A 23,926-nucleotide genomic window follows, 5' to 3' on the forward strand; every position below is an offset into this window, starting at 1 on the left:
CGCAATTAAAATAACAAATCCTTTGAATATGTAACCAAGCATTGCAATGTGAAAAAAATGTTTCTATATTTTCTGTTATCCTAGATTACTCTATTTCAACCAGATTTTTAATTCTTATTTGCAAGCAAACGACTACTAGCTTAAAAAACCAATGCACTAAAAAAATCAAAATACTTTCAATTTGTGACCTAGTTATACAATGTGCTTTGCAAGAAGTGAGCACTTCCAACATCTAAAACTACCTCAAACAAAAAAAGGAAGTTATGTAACGGGTTCTTTTTTATGCTTCCTTTTCGACGTCACCTAATACATATAATTGATATTCGTTCCAAAATAAACGTAGATTGAATTGGTACTTTGAAAACCAATTGTCACTCGAATTGCACTTGGATATTAGAATTTTTCATTTACTCCTTGAAGATTGCATCGAAATTTTCATTCATAGCAACGGTAAAATGGTACTTCCAGTCTCCGATTTCTCCTGAAACAGAAGAACATATATATTCCTGGGTTATAAAATTGTTCAATAATCGCGAAATCTGTTTGGCTATGTAAATACATAAAAATCAAATTAAAACAAAATGTTTATCACTACTCTATTGCAGTATGCTTAGTGCATCAAACTCAATATTTGTTATTTTTATATTAAATAAGGAATAAGGATTCATTTTTGAGTATTATGAGGTGATAATTTTGGTCGGGGCGTGATCAAATCCAATAAAGCTTGAAAAGCGTTATGATAGATTTGATCACGCCCGACCGAAATTATCATCTCATAATATTCAAAGAATGATTCCTTATTACTTTAATTTATATAATTTTACACCATCGTACAATTAAATGTTTAAATATGAATAAGCAAACCCCGCTGCCGCTTCAATTTGGCTTTATGAGTTAATTAGTACAAATCGATACGTAGTTTTATCACAGGCATAGCCACTGGAAAAATGTAAATATATGGTGATAAAATCCATACCTTTCCTATGAACAAACGGCTCCGTCTTTTTAAAAAGTTCAACATTCGACACTAATGAGTTGTCTTTGACAGTCTGACTGGCCAGCTTTAGCTTCTTGAAGCTTCATTTATCCCATATTTCTGTGATTTCTTCCTTACTAAGTTCAACATTCAAATACTCAGCCAGTCGTTTGGTTTCTTGAACTGGATTCTGAAAGTGTACAAAGTAATTGGTATACCTTTGTTTAGCACATCATTATATATGACTCACCTTTTATTAGTTTGTTTTTCTTTAAAGTTTAATTAAAAACTTTCACACAAAACATTTTAAAATGAAACTTAAAAAGAGTGCAAAGTGGTTTTTTTTAGATATATTCATACTATGGTCAATTAATTCTCTAAAAAGTGTTATCATTATAAAGGGTAAGACCTATTTAAAGCAAAATTCCTGAAAGCTGCTTGTTCCGATTTTATATAAAACTTCATTTATATACGCTTTAAAATGATAAATGTGCTAAAAATATGTATAATAATTGGCATTGCGGTTTTTAATGAGGAAACGTTCTCTGGAAAACAAACTCTGCATAAGATGAGACCGCGTTATTTCGCCACTTATGAGGATCCCCCCCCCCCCCCCAGCAAGACAGGTTTGATTGTTATGCGACTTCGTCATTAGCAGTTGATAAAGCAGATAAGTTTAATACCATGATTTCTAAAATGAAGAGTAATTTGTTTTAAATATTTCTTCCTACTTTTATAGTCCACAAAACATATGCAGCTTTAATTAACCCAATATATCTATATAACTAAACGGTTTTCTTTCTAAACACGTCAATGATACTGGTGTTAACAAAAATAATTTGCTTTTGTAATAGCCACAAAATGGAGTAGCCAAAAATGGAGTCATCAGCTTTTTATTGAAATTACCTTTTTTAAGCTCTCGTTATGAACAGTGATAATAGCTCCAAGTTTGTCGTTCTTTTTTGCTTTTTCAAAGTCCTTCTCAAACTAAAACCGTCCATCCATAACTTGAGCTATCAAATAAAATATGTTTTAATTTCTGCTTTATCAATTGACATTTGTAAGAAGAAGAAAACACAAAAATCTTTTGATTGTACACTCTACAACCAACGTTAACCAATTAACATTTCTTCAAACATCCTTCTTGCTCCCTCTCTGTATTAATAGTTGTCTTTGTCTTACCTATTGGATTCATGAACATCTTTTCCAAAAAGATTTGAAAGTTTTCGACATCGCCAAGCATCCCAACATTTTTGAAGTGGTCATACATTGACACAGCGATATCTTTAGGATTTCTTAGAACGTGGACAATTTTCGCGCCATATTCGATATGCTGATTTGGAAACCATCGAATAGGAATGTGCGTGTTGAAGATCCTAGGGAAAGGCAAATTATGCACAAAATTGAAATCTGGCATAGCTTCCAAAAAGAAACACTCCATTGGTTCCTTTGAGTATTCCGCTCTTTGTTTCAGTAACATGGTTACTATTTCCCACGCCCAGTGCGTGCCTAAACAAGAACAGAAAATAAACGTACGTAAATGACAATCTTCTTAGAAAAACATCTCCGCCGGGGCGGGGCTTTGAACTCACGACCTCTAGAACCTATATGCTTCAGGCATTGAGGGGCCACGGTTCTAACCACTCGACTATCTAGACATATTACCAATTGCAAGTAAATTTTGATCATTTTCAAAGTTTTTACAAAATTAATATGTTTTATTGGAACTCTTTATTACGAGGAGATACAAAAGGTTTCTCGAGGAACGTGTCGTCTGACCTTAAAGGCAGCGAACATGAAAAAAAAGTTCAAATTGGTCAGTATGACACATGTAAGGATATCTGAAAACCATTTAGACACAGCCTCTTGCAGTAAAAAGACAAACCATTGATAATAGCTATTTTTTGCAATCCATTATCGCTGCCATATTGTTCAAAACATTAACTTCCTGCTGAGTTATCTCTAAACATCCAAGATAGGGCAGCACTGCTGACGTCAGTGATATACATCGCATTTTTGCAAGCGCTTAGCAACAGAGTTAAATTGTTATATTGCCATCATCAAAATGAGACTTTAAATGGATGTACAAAGTTTACATGTTCACAGTTTGTGGAGGAAGATTTTGAATCTCAGGATGAATTCCCACCCGCAGTTAATGTTACATGTAACTAAACAGAATGTTCTTGGATCAACATTATTGTTATCTATTTTTTTTTTCATTTAAGGAAGGTGTTACATATTAAAGCAAAACTCGTTTATAACGAACACGGATATAGAGAATTTACGGCTTTAACGAATTTTTTTTTCAAGTCCCGGCAAAGTCCTTATATAATCCTTTATAAAATTGTCGCATATAACGAACACGGCTATAACGAATTTACGGTTACAACAAAGTAATTTTAAGATCCCCGCTGATGAAATTGGAACGTTTTTTATCATTCCTATAACAAATTTTTTTTCACTAAAAAATTCATTCAAGATACGGGAAAATTCCTATATTGAATATATTTTTTCAACAAAATTTATTAAAAAATGTACGTAAGAATTTTAAATTTGTCTTGTGTAGTGATGTAAATAGTAAAGTGTTTACGATGATGATGTTCCGTTAGCGCTGTATGCTCTGAGATTCAACGGGTCATTTGAAGATATTCTTCGTGTGTACGAGAACGTGATAAGTGTTGAGACAAGATCCGAAGATGACATCGTCAACGATATTCTTGGCGTTAACTCTGAACCAAACAGCGCCGATAGCGACAATGATGACGAACACGTAGAATCGACAGATCTTCCAAATCTGGACGATGGCATTAACTCTATTCATTCGTTGAGGCAATGTCTTGAAAGAAGTGAAAATGCCCCAGAACGTCTCTTTACTTATCTGTGTGAAATTGAAAAATTAATACACGCCAGTAAATCAAAGCATTTAAAACCCGACGATTACTTTAACGTGGCATAATGCCCGAGATAAAAACCGGTTTATGCCGTGAACACATGTTCATGTATCTATGTTTGTAAATCTAATTTATTTTTATTGATTACCACAATAAAAGAAATGGTAATAAATTGTATACAATTTCATTGTCTACCACAATAAAAAGAAATCCTATAAATAGAATTTGTTCTATTTTTAATTTGCCAGACATGTATCCGGTTGCAAGTTTGTGGTATGAAGTTAAATGACGAATAATGATAAGTTTTATTTCTTTATTTTTGCTAGTTAAAACATTTTAAAAAAAACACCAGATTAGATATTACGCACAATATCGTTGAATTGAACAATCACATGAATAAAGTAAAATATTGTATTGACTATTTCTTTTTACTGACGATGGTCTCTATTAATGTACAATAGTTTGAAGAATTGTCAGCTTAAGTGTAGTTTTATAGCGAATTCGCTATAAAAAATTGCGAATTCGCTATAAACGTATAACGAATTACGGCTATAACGAAGTTTTTTCTGTGGTCCCCTGAAATTCGTTCTAAACGAGTTTTGCTATAACTTGTTATGAGTTTGGATATTATATGTGCTACATAAAAAAAAACGCACATTGCTCGATCTTCGCTAGCCAAGGGTTTTCGGTCCACTCTGCTCCCCATAAACCCTTGGCGGATTTCATTACGAAAACTCGGTGATGTAGTGGCGCTATCTAGCGAGCAACTTGAGTTGCGCCCATTGCATATTTACATTTTAATCGAATTAAACAACGGGTCATATACACACTGCGGCATTAATACAACTTGAAAACATGTTGACTACTGAATATCGGAACATACATATAATTAACGATGTTATTAAATACGAATTAACTAAGTTATAACCTAGGGAAAGCACGGGATGTTTATTCATAGTGTTTTGGTACTCCTGTACCAGGAGTGAAAAAGTCGCCGATTTATGTGAAAACATCACGTATCGTTGTCGTGAATATTGCGGACCAAAGAAATTAAATAAAACACAGCTCATTGAACCCTTAAAAGTAATAATCATTGGCAGGAATTAACGTATATACTAACGGGATAGGCAACTTCTACATTCGCCATGTTTACTTCCCATGCTATCACGCGAGCCTTGACAAGTTTGTAGAACTATGTTCAATCACAGTAAAATATATATAGGTTTTTAAAGCGATCTGGTTTGACCATCGCTGGGGAGGCACTTTACTCGGAACTTGTGTCTCAACTTGTTGAAAGCACCGAATGTTTTACCAAAGATCACACTTGTGTTTATATTTACCAGCACTGCGATTGGATCAGCTACTCGCAGCTGCAGCCAATCATAAACCGGAGCTTGTCATCGAGTTTTCGTAATGAAATCCGCCAAGGGTTTATGGGGAGCAGAGTGGACCGAAAACCCTTGGCTAGCGAAGATGACATTGCTCAGCATCCTGAATTCTTTTTGACAATATAAACCAAACCGGCAAACGTATCATCAATATCTTATATTAGAAAACAATAAGGGAGAAAGATTTCTAGCGCATTTATATAAAAAAATAAAAAGTAAATGACCCATACAAAGAAAAACATCCAGTTTTTATTTATTTGAAATCTATCAACAGCATTTTATTAATGAGAACACTGAACACTGACTGCCAAATCACCGTACAAATATTCATAATGCATTGGTCTTATATTTCAGAAATTAATTTTTACACAATCAAACTACTGACGTTAGGTCAGTAGAATAGAATGAATGTCCTTGTCCTCTCATGACAGAATAACATTTTGCTTTACGTTTAGGCATATTTTTTAATAAGTTTTATCACCTCTGTATAAACAATGACCCCGTTCTATTAAGAAGCAATGAAGCTTATATTCAATAGAACAGATGTATGCTGGGGAAAAATGGATTAAAACATTAATCCTTTTACTGAGAGCGTTTAATTGATAAACAATCGTAATAGAAATAAATAAACATTTACAGGCCTTGTCATCAGCTTTCACAAGACTATTACAATTTATTCAACAACAATATTTTGTCTCATTTGCTCGTACTTCAAAGATGCAAAAATCTATGCTAAAGTATCCCTCGGAGAAATCTTTGAAACCCTTAAGCTAGTCTATAAACGTTCAAATGCACAAGCTTTAAGACGATATATATTGTAGATGTATATGACTAAAAAAATCAAGCAATTATTTAGTCAGAAGCTTTTATTGATTATATATTAACAAATTCCTCTTTTTTCTATATATTGTATGCTAGACTTTCAGAAAACAAATAAGAATTTCAAATTTTAATTATGTTATATTTGGTCACAGAAATATCATGCTTTTGTAATTGACCCACTTATTTTTCAACCCGATGATTGTTTGTTTTGTTTTTTGTTTGTTTTTTTTAAATCCAAAATTAAGGTCATTTCTATAAATACCACACACTGTTTTTTGCTTTAGGAGATTCAATTGCAGTAAGCAAACTCTATTTTAATAATCATTAATTACCACTGAATATTCACTGTTCACAAACCATAAAGTTGTTCTATTTTATAACCTTCTAAATGTTAAACAGGTTACTGACCTTAAAATATTAAATAAAATAGATAAATACGTCAATCTGTATACACGCTGCTATCATTTACGTTCTTTTGTTGATGACCGAGACCCACTTATTTTTCAACCCGATGTCTTTTTACCAAAAATAAGGCCACTTTTTGTACATACTGCATAATGTTTTATTTTGTTTGTTTGTTTTTTTTTATTTTTTTGTTTTTTTGTTTTTGCTTTAGGACGTTCCATTACACTCAGCAAAATTCATTTAAATTATTATTTATTACCACTAATATCCGATGTTCATCAATCATGATTTTTTTTCCATTTCATAATTTGAAATGTTCTACAGTTTACTAGCATGAAAAAAATCAAGATAATTAGATATGTCTCCTCTGTATACTGAATGATCAGTCATATTAATTTGAACTTTTAAAAAATCGTTATGTAAACCTAGTATTTGTTTATGTCAATGTGCTATTGTTAAAATAATTAGAATAAACTGATTTTGGATAAGTGACTACAATGACGTCGTCTTTCCGGCATTCCATGTTTTTTATTTCTTCGAATCGTTTCCTGGCATCTTGTAAAAGTGGCGGGAACGGCGGAACGACCATTCCATCAAACACAATGGGTCCAGTATGTTTTGGTATGGATGTTTCTCCTTCCATATTTGATTGGATTTAGGAGCAATCCCGCTCTGTCTGTTTGATTTAACGGAATGGCAAAAAACGAATAAATTGATATACTTTTTGGCTAAGTCCATATCAGAAGTGATGACGAAATTTGCATTGTGATAAAAATGAAAATGCCAAACAGTTAAAGTGATTTTAAAGTGTACTTAGGATATTTTAAGACATTATGATGTTTAACTAAATGACATATATTTTTCAGTATTAAGTGACTTTAAGAGATTAGTGACGAAAATGAAGGGCACTCACAATACCTGTGTTTAACTTGATATTTTTTGAAGAGGGATGTACTTCCACCTTGTGCAATTGAGGAGAAGAATGTAACATTTCTTGAACTGACCTGTTTATACCCAAATTGACCAAGAATATTGCCAAAAGATAAAAAGCAATTAATATGTGGTTCTAAATGTTGTTTAATATACAAAGTATGCAAACAAGTATAAAACTATATCTTTTTAATCACTAAGAAGAGCTGCCAAACTGCATATTTTTTGAAGATCTAAATATCTGAAAAATATGAAGAGGTTCATAAATACCCTCTCTACAACGATTTTTTGAGTAAAACTTTAAATTTTGCACATTAATGTTGTAATTTTGCCTCAAAAAATGTTACTCTATATTTATCAGTCGACATGGGATCATTTTAGGAACAAGAAAAATCCAGTCTATACTTAGAACTCCTGTGTCGATGGAGACACATATAATGGCGAAATTAAAATTTGTTTAATGAGTCTCTATAAAACGCGCCTTTAATTCAGTACAATTCACGAGTATAAAGATTCATGCTTGAAGAGCTTTTTTTTTTCCGACGGATGAAATGTAACTGTTAGAAGAAATAAAAAAAAGATAAAGATATCATAACAATGAAATCCATGGCATGGAGAGAGAGAGAGAGAGAGAGAGAGAGAGAGAGAGAGAGAGAGAGAGAGAGAGAGAGAGAGAGATAAGGGAACTCGTCCAATACACAAAATGTTTTTTTGCCCTTGTTGTGTTTGCACAGCTGAAAACACTGTTTCAGATATTCGGTTAAATTCACTCCAAAAAACAACTTTGAACACGTTTACTGAGATGCATTTTATCGCCAAAAACAGGGCTCGTGCAGATTATCTAGCTAATTTTAAACACTTATTTTCGGTTTCAAACTAATGCTTGCGTTTCTTATAAAACATAAATCTGTCTTCAACCATAAAACCTGTCAGTATTTGGCAGTTGTCAATATCTGCACTTAAGCGTTTGTGGTTTTATTGTAATTTTTTTATCATGTATTATTATTAACATTTTTTTCCGTGAAAATGTTTGGTATTTTGTCTTATTTGTTTTTATATTGTACGTGCATAAAATGAATTTTTACGAAATGATTTTGGTAATTTGTCTTCGATCTTAAAATTCAAGAAAACAAAACCAAAGTAATGGAATAAAAGGTTTTATCATGTACCGCATTTAAAGATATTTCAATGATGTATGTAAAGTAACCCAATTTAAATCTGAAGTGATTCCGGTCAAAAACGAATGCACATTTTACAGATAAATGCATCAATTAGATTTCCCCCTTTTTTGTTGGTTTGATAAATGAAAATAGTTCTGCGAACAAGACTCTGACCTTGCAGAATCAATACTAATATTGAATTTTTTTACAAGATATCGATTTATCACGTACGGAATTAATATTTGTCCAAGGAAAAAAAAATTCAAGAATTAGATTTTTCATTTCGACTTCGTTCAATCCGGAGGGCTGTTTTGGAGACAGTGTAAAGTGTTGCCTTGAGGGGCTCCAAGAGACGACGTTACTCGTTAATCTCGGTGACATTTAATCAAAATAAATCGGAAACTAAAATATTTGTTTTTTGGTAACTTTCACTTTTGTTCAATGGGTCAAAGTATCAATTGATGGAAGACAAATCCCAGATGTTCACTCGTAACTTCTTTGGCCTCTCAGACAAAGAGTGAACACCTCGAAAATATGACGTTGTACACTATGACAGTATATCGAAATAAATCTAGGGGACTATTACAGTTCATTTAAAACACTGTGCCTGATAATTATGCCCATGCCAAGCTGACATTTTTGCACCCGCTTAAGATGCAGTTTTGTAAAAATCCATACATGTCTATGACAAATGATAGACCATTGTCAAGAGAGTATATAAACACTTTGTTTTAAGTGTGTCTCACCTGACAGGTGAAATATCTACCTTTAAAAATTAATATCCCACAGAAAAATAATAATTCCCATAAGAAAAAACTCCTATAGATTTTTTTTAAATCCTATAGAATTTTTTTTTTTAGAGGAGAAAAGAATTTCCTGAAGGAATTTGAATCAGACATGTAGTTTTCCTTTAGAAAATTAAGATTTTCTACTGGTTTTTAAAATCTTATGGAAGTTTTGTTCTAATCCTATCAGAATTTAAATTCCTTTAGGAAGTTCTTTTATTCCGATAGGAAATGCTAAATATCCATTAGGAAAATCGTTTTTCCTGTAGGAAAAATTATTTTCCTGCAGGAGTTTAATTTCTAAAGCCAGAAACTATGAAACTCGGCCCTGTTCCCAAACTTAGTCATATTTTGTGAGATTAATGGTCACAATATTTGCTTCCTAGAATAATTTACTTTTTGTCGATATCTCTATTCGTTTCATATTTACAAGCCTCTAAACATACCATGGAATTCTGCGCTCTGACGTCGTGACGTCATGGCAACTGTCATAAATATGAACTTGGTTTGGAAGTAGATAAAAATATAAAAGGTTGATTAAATTAGAAAAATCTTTCAAAATAATTTTGTTGAAATTAGATTTGATTTTATTCATAAATACAACAATAACATTGAAAAATAATATTCATGTACATATCAATAATTCTATCTTTTGTGTCATTGGATGTATTATAAATGACGATTATTTACATATTCTTGTACAGCATATACACCCATTATTATCATTATATAAGTTAATTACAATTTTTAAAAAAAAATGAAATACACAAGAAAACAAATCTAAATCCAATTATCATAAGATAAATATTTTCGATTCAATTAATAATAAATATATCAAGAATAATTTTTCTAAAGAAAAGACATATGAGTAGTAAAACAGTCAGATAAATGTAATTCTAAGTATATAAGTTATGTATTTTAAAAAGTTATGTACTAGATATAAATTTAAAACTCTTAAATTTAATGAAAAAGAGAGCAGGAACAATTTCAATTAATAATAAATATATACATCTAGGCAAAAAATACAGTACTTTATATTTATCATTGGATTCATTGCCTCTCTCTCTCTCTCTCTCTCTCTCTCTCTCTCTCTCTCTCTCTCTCAAATTCATCACACTTCTACATGTACCGCATTTCAATACAATGGAATTCTAAACATTATATAATTAATATCCTCAAAACAACAACAACAACAAACTGTTCATTCCTCGGGTACACTGTCACAACTGCTCGCATCACTGTCAGACTCATCAACAGGTGGTGGAATGTCTGCTGCATCAAGAACATGCTCACCTCTATCACACACACCGTACTTCCCTCCCTCATGTCTTCCTTTTGACAGGTACCAAATGATGGCCGCTATATGGGAGCACATACCAACTACTCTGGCACCTGCCCTGCATGTACAGTACCATGCATCTACCGAACAGTCAGAGAACTCAATACAGACCAAGTACTGTGAAATCATTAGATTTCGTGGTGGCTCATTTTTCGTGGAATTCGTGGGTACCTCTCATCCACGAAATAACATCCATCACGAATTGATGAATTAGGGTAATAAAGTCATATTCCCTTTTGTAGATATATATGAATACACGAAATTACGTCCCCACGAACCAGTAAAATTTAAGTCATCCACGAAAATTGGCCCCCACGAAATTTAATGATTCCACAGTACTGTTTTGATGATGTGTGGCGACTCTGAATCTTTACCCGCAGTAGCCTGTCATTATCCTTATGGAACCAAATGTCACAGTCCCCATCAATATGCTCTTGGATATAGCTGCGAGAAAGCTTCAGTTGATAGGTCCCGCAAGTCAAGTTCCGCAACTGCTCCTCGTCCAGGGTGGGAAAGTTCTCTATTCCATTTTCGGGGACTGGCTGCCACTGAGTTGGCCTTCTGTTTAGACCATTATCTTCAACCAATCGTTGAAGATTATTTACCTGTTAAAAATACAATTAAGCAATCCATTAAATTTTACATTTCATATTAAATTCACATATCTGATTTTATTTACCTATGTGAGATAAGCTCGGTAAAATGTTAAACGATTTATAAAATATGTCTCCTTTTTCAGTGTTGATTAAGTACCCGGATTAGTCGTACCTGTTTAGACAGATAAAGCATTTTAGCTGCGTCTGCCTCGTCTTCCTCTATACTGGGACTTTTGCTCAGAGGTGGGAAGAACTTATTTGACAGGGTGCATACAATTCTGACATAATCTCCAACGAAAGGGATCTGATTTGTAGGGAGGGTACGGTCCAAATATCGCCACCTTTTGATTCTGGCATTGGATGACTCAACTACCCATCTTATCTGTTCAAGGATAAAATCAGAGATACAATTTTTGTCAGTAGTTGTATATAAAACATGGTGCATTGATAATATTTCTTTTTTTCAGATTTCTTACCTTTGTAACAAGTCTGCTCTTATTGACATCACTGGTGCTCATCTGTTTTTGTCCCTTCTCTAAAAATCGAGGCATTTCTGCTTGAATGCCTAAATCTTCAAGCAGGGGCAAAGCATCTCTAAATCCTCTGTCAACGATGAAAATGTCGTCTTCACTTAGCCAATTTTTGATGTCCTCTGCATTTGTTTTCATGATATGTTCAAGGATTGACGCATCGTTGTTTTTATGGTCTGCTAGGTATGGTCCTTGAATCGAGACAAAATAGCATGTGGTTGTCACGATTACCATGGGCTTGATGAGCGACCTTCCTTTGTGGATGCTGTAAGAGCGGCGTTGATATCTGAAGTTGTTGCTCTTTGCGGTGTATATATAGGTTTCATCTAAAACCAGTATGGCCTGACTCTTGTCTATGTCGCCGAACAATGTTTGGGCTAGATGGCGAGTGTGGTCGTTGATTACATCTTCTCTTGTGATGTGTTCAAATCAAAGATTATATGGGACAAAACAAGTCATCATCGCATTTCTAACAGCACTGATTGCTTTCTTAAACTGGATTTTGAAGTACGAAATAAAGTTGACAGTATTTGATTTGATAATCCAGATTTCAACTTGCATAGAAATATGGCTGTAGATTTTCGTAAACTTCTAGATGGTGTCTGTTTAACATGATCTTTCAAACAGTCACAAAGAATTTGGAAATTGTCCATACTAAGTCCAAGCAGAGATAGACAATCAGAATCTGTAAGAGTTTGCAGATCATCAAAGTCAAGATGGGTTTGTTCATTTCTTTGGCATAGAACGCGCATGTGCTGCAGTAAACTAAGGATGGCGGTTCTGTTGACAAATGCATGATCTGTTGTTGGAAGTTGTTCTATGGCTGCACTTGTTAAAAGTCCATCTTTCACATGTGCGGGACAGCATCTATTTCCAGATGGAATCAAAACATTGTGTTGAATAAACACGGCTGTGCGACACTCTGCGGATATAACAACAAGTTTTGGTCCAGGCTTTTTACAAACGATGCAATATGCATGAGTCTTTGCTGTGGAAAGAAGTTGCAAGGATACTGAAGGTGGACTAGATAACTGTCTTCTGTCACTTGTTTGAGAAGATGAACTCACAGATTGTTGAGTTTCAGTGGGTTTATGGCATGACTTTTCTCTGTTATAGATGTTCCTACACTTACTGCAGATGACTGAATTTTCTTTTCCTTCGAACAGAAATGTTTTCTTCAGATATTTTCTTATGCTTTTGTCGATGCGGCGTCTTTCTTAAGGTTTTGTTTGTGTTGAACACAAAACACAATTGAAGTACTCAGTTTTGTGTCCTGGCATTATCTGTGAAATAATAAAAAAAAAATGGGTACCAGGTAACTCATATAAGTTATATTTAATAATATTTTCTACAGTAATGTTGCGTTTATAAATTGGCTTTAGATCATGTGCATTTAACATTAGAATTATTCTGGAGCTAAATAGTTATATTTGTTCTTCAGTATGTCGTATAGACAATTTAAATCACATCAAACTGAACTAAAAAAAATTATCTTTTAAAATTTCAGTTAACGTTACAGTAAGTGCAATGTGAATTGCACATATTCATTGGGGAAATCTGAATTCAATCATTAATTTATATTCAATCTTAAACATTTATTTGTGATGATCTCACAAAGCATTATTTACTTATTAGTTTATGAAATACATTTCCTCTTATATATCTAATCTGTTATTGTTCTCTAGTGTAATAGTTAAATGTACATGTAATATACAAGTGTACATATATATACCTTGTGTGCTTAAAATTCATTAGCTTTAAACCAGGATCTTCATCTGAATGAACTTTGAATTGTTTACAAGCAGGACATTTCGATTTTGATATCACTGCTTAATTTTGCTTAATAACACCCCTTTGGATCCACCTCTGGATATTTATCATTTGTTTGATTAGAAAAATACTAACTTGAATATATTATAATATGCAATTTAGATATAAACCTTATTCAGATTTCCCCATTCTTAATTATGTTATAAAGTATATAAATAACAAATTATTGTGTTAATTTGTTTTATTGATTATCATTTTTTTGAAGGTGATAAGAAATACTGAAAATATATATAAAAAATCATCGCAAAAAAAGTTTATTTCCAAGAAAGGTAACTCTCAAAATTAGGGGCTGTCAACATTCCACAACAATAATATTATGTAATTTCCCATATTTATATAACAATTAATTTGTTAGCCTTGAAGGCACTTATTATGCAGATTCATATCATCTGAACTTTTAAAATATGTTACATGCTATCCATGATACTGTCCTTGTGAGAAAGGCTTCATACAATAGCAAATCCGGGTGCTGATGGGCTCAGTAAAAAACAAAAGCAATAACTTTGATTAAATAAGTCAATATTAACTAGGTACTAGTTTGATTCGATCTTCTAAATTGTGTATTGCATTTGACGCTTCGTGATATAGTACAGACACAAGCCGAAAATGGCGACATGCAGAAGAAACCGCGCCGCAGACGACAGCAGCAGTATTAATTTCACCTTAAATATCGCTGTCAATAGTTTTCCTCTACGTTTAATAAAAAGAAACAAATACTTACCACGCCAATATCTCATAATTTCACATCTTGTTTTCAGGGGGTAAAAGGTTGTTGGTTTGACAGATCCATCGTTGTGTTGACAGTGAATATCTATTTTTAGCATACTGGAAAATCCCTTTTTAATGTGGTAACTCGTTCGTCGGAATCAATGCGAATAAGAGATTCGAATTTTTATTTTTACGTTAAAACACAAGAATTCTCCGATATCCAAGAGTTTAACTATTTGAAATTGGGGATAAATTCAATTAATGTTGTCATAACAAGTATAAAACGCAAATCCGGATTGCGTCAAGGTATTCAAAAATAGTTAAATAAAGTATGGCGCCACACTTAAACCAACACAAAACCGATTAATTATTATTCGATTTTCATCAATGTATCTCTATGTAAAATTTTATTTTGGTTTAAGGTTGGCGCCTATATGAAATCAAAAAAAATAACTGAGCGTATCTGTAAAAATTGGCTGATTTTACCATACCGTGTCCGGTTTTAGCTCATATAAAAGCGTCCGTGGTGTTTCCCGAAAAATTTTCGAGGCGGAAATGTAAAGACAAATGTGTCATGAGTACCAAACAACAAATTGGCTTCAAAGTAATGAAGTTTGATTTTTACGGATATACAGGGCCAAAATCATACATATATGGCTTTAGTTCTTTATTTTCCTGTAGGAATTTAATTTCTAAAGGTTATTATCTCACCTGACAGGTGAGATAACTTCGCCACAAAGGTGGTTAAATTTTTTTTAAGCAATGGTCTCTCATATGATACATGCAGCTTAAATTGCATCATTATCCGGCACAGGGGTATACATGTAATTGTTATCTAATCTGTTTTTAGAATGACACTTTTATAATACTTCATTGAATCTCCCATATAATCTAAAATATACACAAAAATGAAATTCTGCTCCAGTTCGCGAATGCTTCGAACTACATGTAATGGGAGTTGACACCATATTAATAAAATAGCTGAGTTATAACTTTAATAGAGGATGTTCGGGAGGATAAATGAATACTATTTGAGTCACTGCATGCATTAATGATATTACATTTACAAGTATAAGATTTTCAAAGTATGTACTACGTGACGGGGCTGATGTTGATGGGGCTGCATGACAAGTTTAGTAATTAACCTGCACTGTTTATAGAATAAATTACTACTTGTCCCAAAACCTATCTGGACAGTTACAATACTTTTGATCATGATTCCTTAGACAGAATCATTGATAGACCAACTTACATCCTCATTGATTGGGTTTTATTAATACAGTTTACTACATTGATTACGTCAGCGAAGGGTCTAAAAGATGGCCGCGTGTTCGTTGTTAAAAAATTTTTTGGCAATAGTAAATTAATCAAACAAAAAGAGAGAACGTTTTTACAGTTTTCTTTTTTATTTCTTAAACTAATTTATTGCATCGAATGTTTGTATTTGTTTGAATTGTGCGAGAAGTGGATAAAAATACAGCAATTCGTTAAATGAAGTAATAGCTATTCTCGGATCTAGCATTTGGTTTTAATCAGATTCTTCATTTAAAAGGCAGACTGAGAGAAGTTCAAGGAGGAATATGTTCCTGTTCTTGTTTGGGTTTTTTTCAGAGAGAGAGAGAGAGAGAGAGAGAGAGAGAGAGAGAGAGAGAGAGATTAGCTTCTAGTCAGAAACCAATTGCAATATACATGTATCAGCAACAATTAAGACCAGTGACATAATCTCAACTCTCAAAGAAAAAATTCCAATTAATCACTAAACTATTGTCTGATGTCGTATATTTTCATCATAAAATTCCATTGGAAACTTCAAAGAAAACGAGTTTATGATCTACTAGCATCTTATCCAGAGAAACTGTTTTTGTAATTTCTTTTGAAGATAGAGTATCTCTGTCCTATCTCTATCGTAAAAAAGTGAATCGAAATGTCAATTAAAAGTTCCAATTTCTAATTTATCCTTGTGGTACCTGCACAAGATAAACAATTCAAACTTTTGACAAATCGTTTAAAAAGAACATTTCCCAGTGCATTTCTTCAAGATCTACGTAATGATTAATTCCGGGGTACATTCAAGTAATGATTAAATTTGCGATATCAATGCATGAATTCTACGCCACGAAACATTATGTAGTGAAGAGAATAAAAGAAAAAAATATGCCGTGTGTGGGAAAGAATTGCAAAGAAAAGTATCTTGCATGATATGAACACTTCTGGTTCCGGAAATAAAAAAACAAAAAAAAAAAACAAAAACAAAAAAAACCCATGCCGGATAGGTGCACCCGCTTACAAGATGCAGCTTCGTAAAATCCTCAATACCAAATGATAGACCATTGTCTAGATAGTATACAACCACTTTTATGTTTAGCGTCTTTCACCTGACAGCAGCGATATATTTAACTTTAAAAATTAATATCCCATAGGAAAATAATAATTCCCATAGGAGAAATGATTCTTTTACAGGAAATATTGACAATCCTAAGGGATTTTCTAAAAATCCTATTAGAGAAAGCTATTTCCGGTAGGAATTTGATTCAGGTAGTTTTCCTATAGGAAATTTAAAGTTCCTATCGTATTTTTATCAAATCCTATCGGAATTGAAATTCCTATAAGAAGCTCTTGTATTCCGATAGAAATATTGTTTTTTCCTATGGAAAAAAATTATTTTCCTGTAGGAATTTATTTTTGAAAGGTAAATATCTCACCTGACAGGTGAAATACCATGATAACAAAGGGAAATGTTTGGGGGGTGTGTGAATTAACCATTAATTGTTAAAAAAATGTCGTCCTTTGTTATATTCCGACATCATCATCTAAATATCAATTTGGAAAAAAAAACCAATGCTACAGAGTAATCGTATAGACAAAGAAAACTGAACTGAATCTCATCTCGATGTCGATTGGAGGCACAATGCTGTAATGACAATAGAGCTGTTGTTCTGCGCCTATTTTATTGCCCAATAGTTATAGCTGGTTCTTTCTTCTCATTTTAGTATCTAAAGCTAGCTCTAGACCGCGGGTACAGGATGTACAGGTACAAAGAATCGCGTTCACATATTAGTTTTGCTTGGGCTTTCAGAGAAACTCACAAATCAATACAGCTTGACGAACCGAGTTTAAGTTTATATTGTTCTATGAAGTTAACATTTTTATATAAATAAGAATAAAATCAAACCTTAGAAATCTTTCACAATTTTTTCGATTAAACAACCGGGTTAAAATAATTCAAATTTGAAAATGGAAAGATTGATTTCAAAGGAAAACAAGAAGATGAACATATGGAATATTAAAAAAAATCATTATCAATTACATGTATTTGAAGACTGTGTTGAAGTTTTCGTAAAACAGTTTCTAGGTTGTTTCAAAATGAAAAAAAAAAGAAATTGAAACAAAAAATTGACGTTGGTAATCAATCAAGTTTTACTGCGCATGTGTCAAAAATTGTCTTGCTCGGAGTTTTATTTTTTATAAAATCTAATAAATACAAATATGTTCTCAGCATTCTTGGTTTGTTTCATGCTGAATATACATGTAAAATGTTGAAATCTCTAAAAAGGGATGTATTGATCTAAAATATTTTTTTCTGACCCCCCCCCCCAATAATTTATCAAAAAAGCTTACCTCTTTCATAGCTTGAAATCATTTAGGCAATACAAAAAAGAAAGAAAGCTATACCAAACCCTTTACTGGTCGACTTCTTAAAATATCTTCTGATGTTTAATGTGCTAAATATTTAGAATATTTTCTAGACATGAAACTATCCCCCACTCTTCGCACCGCGTTAACCACAAGCTAGGGGCCGCTGGTGTCAAAGTCGTGTATACATGCAGCAGTACATTTCGGTTTGCGAGATTTTCGATAATATTAATACATAGCCGTGGTGAGAAGGGTTAAATTTAGATGCAGGTCTGTAGCTCCCGGTCTGAAAATAAATAGCGGAGGTGAGAAGGGTTAAATGTAGACGCAGGTCTGTAGCTCCCGTTCTGAAAAATAATTCGGATGGACGACCTGTGAAAAACATTAAATCATGCTTGTTTTTCGGTCGAGTTGAAGCTATGTGTAAGGGATCATGATGATGATAATGACGATGATGATGATGATGATGATGACATTTTGATTATTATTTGACGATATTTATTATGTTCATGAGGCGAGATCGAGTGATTTTAAAGAATAATTTGAGACTTTAATCAATTTCAATTCATTGTGAAAGCTGCAGCACACTGCACTGTATAAACCCGGTAGAAGCAGAGGTCACCGAGCCGACGTAATAAATAACGGCCCTATTATTATCATTATAACGGCCCTATTATATGCGAGTACATTGTACACAGAAGCTGAGACACACTGTTTCTGGAGGCTGATTAACCTTAAAGTACCATCGCTGATGAATTAGTTTGTTCAGCGCAGTGACATGTATTGTAGATTTATATATCCTGAGACTTGTAGTGAGGAATCAGTCAGCCCCCCCCCCCCGTACATTAGCCTTCTTAGAAAATAAAATTGCTTCTCTTCTCTACGTACAATATATCTGTACGGTCGAATGTTGTCGCTCCTCCTTCGAGAAGGGATTATCTTGTTAATCTCACGCGCGTGGGAGGATGTGAAGACTAACGTTGTCAACACACGTGTATTATTAGACGTCAGAAAAAGAAATCTGCCGTCCGACATCTGAGCTCACCGGGGAGTTAATGTAAACAATACAGACGGTACGAACGGATAACAAACTGTGTTAGAATTTTCAAAAAAAATGAATGATAAATGAATATAAAACGTTAATATACTTAATTAGCATTTGCTATATATTTTTTTTCAAATAGTGTGGTCAGCAACAGCTGATATTTTTGGCAAATATAAACAAAACCTACATGTACCCGGTATATACAATGCCATACATATAAAACAAAACCTACATGTACCCGGTATATACAATGCCATAAACATTAATTGTCTACATTTTTATTTAAAGTGCTTATGATATAAATCAATGACCATTGTCCTTTCTAATAAAACATTCATGTTGTATGAATTATTTGTTGAAATATATTATACCAGAAAGGACATTATGACTGGGGCCATCTTAAGCTTGGGCCATTGTACCTCGACTGGAAGCAATCAATCGAAATGAATGCATATTATACATATTTCTAAACATAATTGATCATCTAAGAATAAGAATTGAACATCCAGTTAGGAGTAATTAACTGATCTTTTTAAACAACTGTAGGTTTAAACTTGATAAGCCTCCGGTAGAGCTTCGTGGACTAAAAATGGCGGCGAGTTGAAGGCCAATTATTATCTAATAGTTAACGGGACAAACTTGTGTTTTTCTGATTTATAAAGGAAAACGCATTTTAAAAAATAAGCTTATTAGAAAGAGACGCGACAGTATATCTAAAATTATTTAATAAGTTTAACTAACCAGCCTTCGCGATACAAAACATAACCAAAACTATCGGGGGGTTGTAAGGCACCGTAGTTCACTTTTAATTGACACTAACGATTATATAATTTTCAATCAGAATACAATTTGAAATTTTAAAAAGTACACTCATTATCTATAACTAAACGGGTTTTCACACAGTGTTACCTCGTATATTAAGTGAACAGTCCAACCACCGAATCTGACATGATGTAGCGACTTCTGAATCGAGGAAGAGAGGAAACCGATTTTATCGTGAATAGCAAACATCGCTCTGTCATGTCGGATACGCGAACACCGCCAGGTATTCCCCGAGTGTACATGTAGCGGCGGGAGACCTGAGGTTTCCACCGCTCTGATCCCCAGCTCTACACAACATAGAGAAACACGACCCTGCAGTTCGGAGTAAGGGATACAGGAAGGTCCATAATTCCATTATTGCAGAGAGCCTCTGGTATTCTACATGCGTAGAGAACAAGGTACTATGTCTTGCAAAGTTCGGGGTATGGCAAATTTAGAACCATTTTAACAAGATCAGTAGGGCGTAGCCATCTGTCCTTGCGTCAAAATAAGTTAAAAATGACGCTGTTCAAGCGAAATGTGTACCGAATGCGTAGTCTTACCTCAAAAGCCACACACATCTTGTTGATTTCAAAGAGCCCTGGCTGAGTGGCTAGCGATGAAATAGACAGGCATACGTCACATTGCTGTTTGACACAGCTACCCAAAGTTCAAGCTCTTGTTAAAACGGTTCTAATGAAGTTCCATTCCTTCATTGCGGGGATGTATTGGTTTGTACTAAATGTATTATTTATTAGTACGATAGTGTATCTTAGCTGTCCTTTCGCGTCGCTGCTACATAAATAATGCCTCTGCTGTAATGACAGTGCTACAGCGAATTTCTAACCCGTTATTACTGATGGAGATTTGATAAAACATCCAAAAATGACAACGCCAGAGACTGTTTCCCTATTTAAAGAAGAAAGTTAAACAATTTAATCTCTATTATTTCTTAGTAAAATGTTCGTATGCAAAACATTTTTTATTAAACGTAACAAATATTAATATTTTGTTGGAATCAAATTTTAAAATTCTGATGCAATTTTCGAAGAAACACGCCACCTGTAATCAATATAACCGATATATTTCCAAGGTTCATATAAAGAAGACTGCAGAGGTATATATTATTTCCAATTTCAAATAAACCAGGTTATCTTGACTAAATGTAAGATATTTTACATTTTTTTGTTTACATTCAATAAATTCGATAAAACTGATTTAGATGAATATCAGTTCTATATCAGTTGATGATAGTCTTGTTAAAGAAGTTTATGGATGATCGTACATACACATCCAGGTTATTCTATCCATGCCAGCAAACACTTGATCTTGTGCAGGTCTACATTATCACTTTGATTTGTAACAGATATCTTTTTTCATGATTTCTCCTGATTACCAAACCGTCAACATATCCCAGTAACATTTCATAACATCGTTAACACGCCGCGCAGGGTCGCAAAATATGTTAGGGAGAGAGAACGCCGAGATAAAAGCTGAAACAACATATACGACACGTCATCGTAAGTTAAGACAACCATCAATATTCAAATTTGAAAATTTATCATTTTTAAAAAAGCATATACATATGTGTATATTACACATACTTACAGTGATTTAGTAGGTGATCCTTTGCATCCCCGAATATCACAACACCAAGAGTAGAGCTTTAACTTCATGTACACTCATGGTTTTATCATAAGTACTGCGTAAATATGCAATGTTAACCATTAATTCCAACGGCAGACTATAGAATATGACGTCACAGCGTAAGTTGACGGTGATATCTTAGTTGTCGTTCTCTTGTTCAAACGAATGAAAAGAAATGCGTGTCTAATGTACAGTCGTTTGTTGCACTTTGTCATTGGCTGTGTCGTTCCCGTGGTAGAATCGCTGGTATCACTGAGGCGCTCCCTCTCATCTCGCCGCTGTTTCTACTAATATCGCAGCATTACATTCAATATTTACTATAACCATTGCGATCTTCCCAAAACTTAATGAAATTGAGCTTATTGCATTTGTGGGAAGACATTTAAATTTTTTTCGTGAAAACAAAACTTCAATTATAATTTTCTTCTAGATAAATAAATTTGGTTTGGTACTTTGTATCCGAACAAAACGTACGTAATTGATTTTGACACTTCTAGCGTGTAAATTTTCGGCTTGTCAAAGATAGTGTAAACGGTCTGAAACAGTAGTCACCTGTTTGTGATGACGTAACTTCCTGTGAAAGTGATCACGATCAGAATCGTCAATAAATCGTCCATACGTCGTAAGCGCACTATTTACAGTGAGTCATTGAAGATTGGCTTTAAGTCTGCCAAATTCCGTGACTTTCAATGAAACGTACTTTAATTGCGTTAGGTAAATGTGCGAGAGTAGTTTAATATTTTGATGCATAAAAGCATAAAAAATTCGAGGCATGGGCGTAAATAAAAAAAGTTTTACAAGAAAATTTGGATCCTTATATATCAGTGATTTACCATCTTAACTGACAGGTCTACTGACATGTCTACTGACAGGCCTACTGATAGGCCTACTGACAGGTCTACTGACAGGCCTACTGAGAGGTCTACTGACAGGCCTACTGAGAGGCCTACTGACAGGTCTATGCATACAGTAATATAAATCAAACTGAACAGTTCGCGAGGATATTAGTATCTACACGTTAATGATACGTTATGATGATTCGCTAGGATATTAGTATCTACACGTGAATGTTAGGTTTAAACAATTCACTATGGTATTGGTATCTACATGCTTATGTAAAGTAAGAATGAATCGCTTAGGGTATTAGTATCTACAAGTTAATGCTAAATTATGACGGTTTGCTAGGGTATTAGTATTTACTCTTTTATGTTATTTTACAACGGTCCGCTAGGAAATTAGTATCTACACGTTAATGTTACCTTAGAACGGTTCGCTAGGGCATTAGTATCTACACGTTAATGTAACGTTAGTACAATTCGCTAGGATATGAGTAACTGCACACTAATGTTACGTTTAAACAATTCACTATGGTATTAGTATCTACATGCTTATATTACGTAAGAACGAATCGTCAAGGTTTTAGTACGCTGCGTTACCACGGTTCGCTGCGTTGTTAGTATCTACTGTTAACGTTATGTCACAACTGTTTGCTAGGGTATTAGTATCTACACGTTAGTGTTATGTTACCACGGTTCGCTAGAGTATTAGTATCTACACGTTATTGTTATGTCACAACTGTTCGCTAGAGTGTTAGTATCTACACGTTAATGTTATGTCACAACTGTTCGCTAGAGTGTTAGTATCTACACGTTAATGTTATGTCACAACTGTTCGCTAGAGTGTTAGTATCTACACGTTAATGTTATGTTACCACGGTTCCCTAGAGTATAAGTATCTCCACGTTATTGTTATTTTAGAAGGATTCGCTATGGTATTAGTATCTACACGTCAATGTTACGTTACAACAGTTCGCTAGGGTATTAGTATCTACACGTTAATGTTATGTTACCACGGTTCGCTAGAGTATTAGTATCTACACGTTATTGTTATTTTAGAAGGATTCGCTAAGGAATTAGTATCTACACGTCAATGTTACGTTACAACAGTTCGCTAGGGTATTAGTATCTACACGTTAATGTTATGTTACCACGGTTCGCCAGGGTATTAGTATCTACACGTTATTGTTATGTTAGAAGGATTCGCTAAGGTATTAGTATCTACAGTCAATTCAAGCATATCTTTTACAACATACACCATAGCATAGCATAGCATTGAAATCTCATAGCATAGCATTGGAATCTCATACCATAGCATTGGAATCTCATACCATAGCATACAATCTCATAGAATCGCATTCGTCATATCATACCATAGCATACCATAGCATAGCATACAGCATTATTTTAATTCGGTTTTAAATGTTTTTATTCAAAAAAATAAATGTTTACATGATAGATTTGAGGTAAACTTTGGATTCTTGTTATTTCACTTCGAAATGTGTGGAACTCTTCTGTGTATGGAGGCGTTTTTGTTCAAATCTCATAGCATACCATAGCATAGCTTAGCATACCATATCATTAAGCCCTTCATTTCAATTTCT

At 33.7% G+C, this 23,926-nt stretch overlaps 3 protein-coding genes and 1 long non-coding RNA gene across 5 annotated transcripts in view; 1 reads left to right on the forward strand and 3 right to left on the reverse strand.

The window, feature by feature from the left end:
* Nucleotides 1-23,926, reverse strand: part of LOC117683170 (ADP-sugar pyrophosphatase) — a 106,288-nt gene that overhangs the window by 69,069 nt on the left and 13,293 nt on the right. The gene's annotated exons all lie outside the window — the stretch shown is intronic.
* The window catches only part of LOC105327694 (uncharacterized), a 137,310-nt gene that overhangs the window by 26,715 nt on the left and 86,669 nt on the right, over nt 1-23,926 (forward strand). The window lies entirely within an intron of this gene.
* On the reverse strand, nt 1,883-22,898 carry LOC136274989 (uncharacterized). The gene is made up of 4 exons (XR_010713465.1): nt 21,448-22,898; nt 19,948-21,332; nt 2,159-2,485; nt 1,883-1,989 (listed from the first exon to the last, which is right to left on the reverse strand). It is a non-coding gene; the product is annotated as an uncharacterized lncRNA (long non-coding RNA).
* On the reverse strand, nt 10,559-13,724 carry LOC136274680 (uncharacterized). The gene is made up of 4 exons (XM_066082097.1): nt 11,769-13,724; nt 11,465-11,674; nt 11,036-11,301; nt 10,559-10,754 (listed from the first exon to the last, which is right to left on the reverse strand). The coding sequence occupies exons 1-4, from the start codon at nt 12,054-12,056 to the stop codon at nt 10,559-10,561; spliced, it is 960 nt and encodes a 319-aa protein (XP_065938169.1). The 5' UTR covers nt 12,057-13,724.

The sequence above is a fragment of the Magallana gigas genome, chromosome 4 (assembly GCF_963853765.1).
Source record: "Magallana gigas chromosome 4, xbMagGiga1.1, whole genome shotgun sequence".
NCBI lineage: Eukaryota > Metazoa > Mollusca > Bivalvia > Ostreida > Ostreidae > Magallana > Magallana gigas.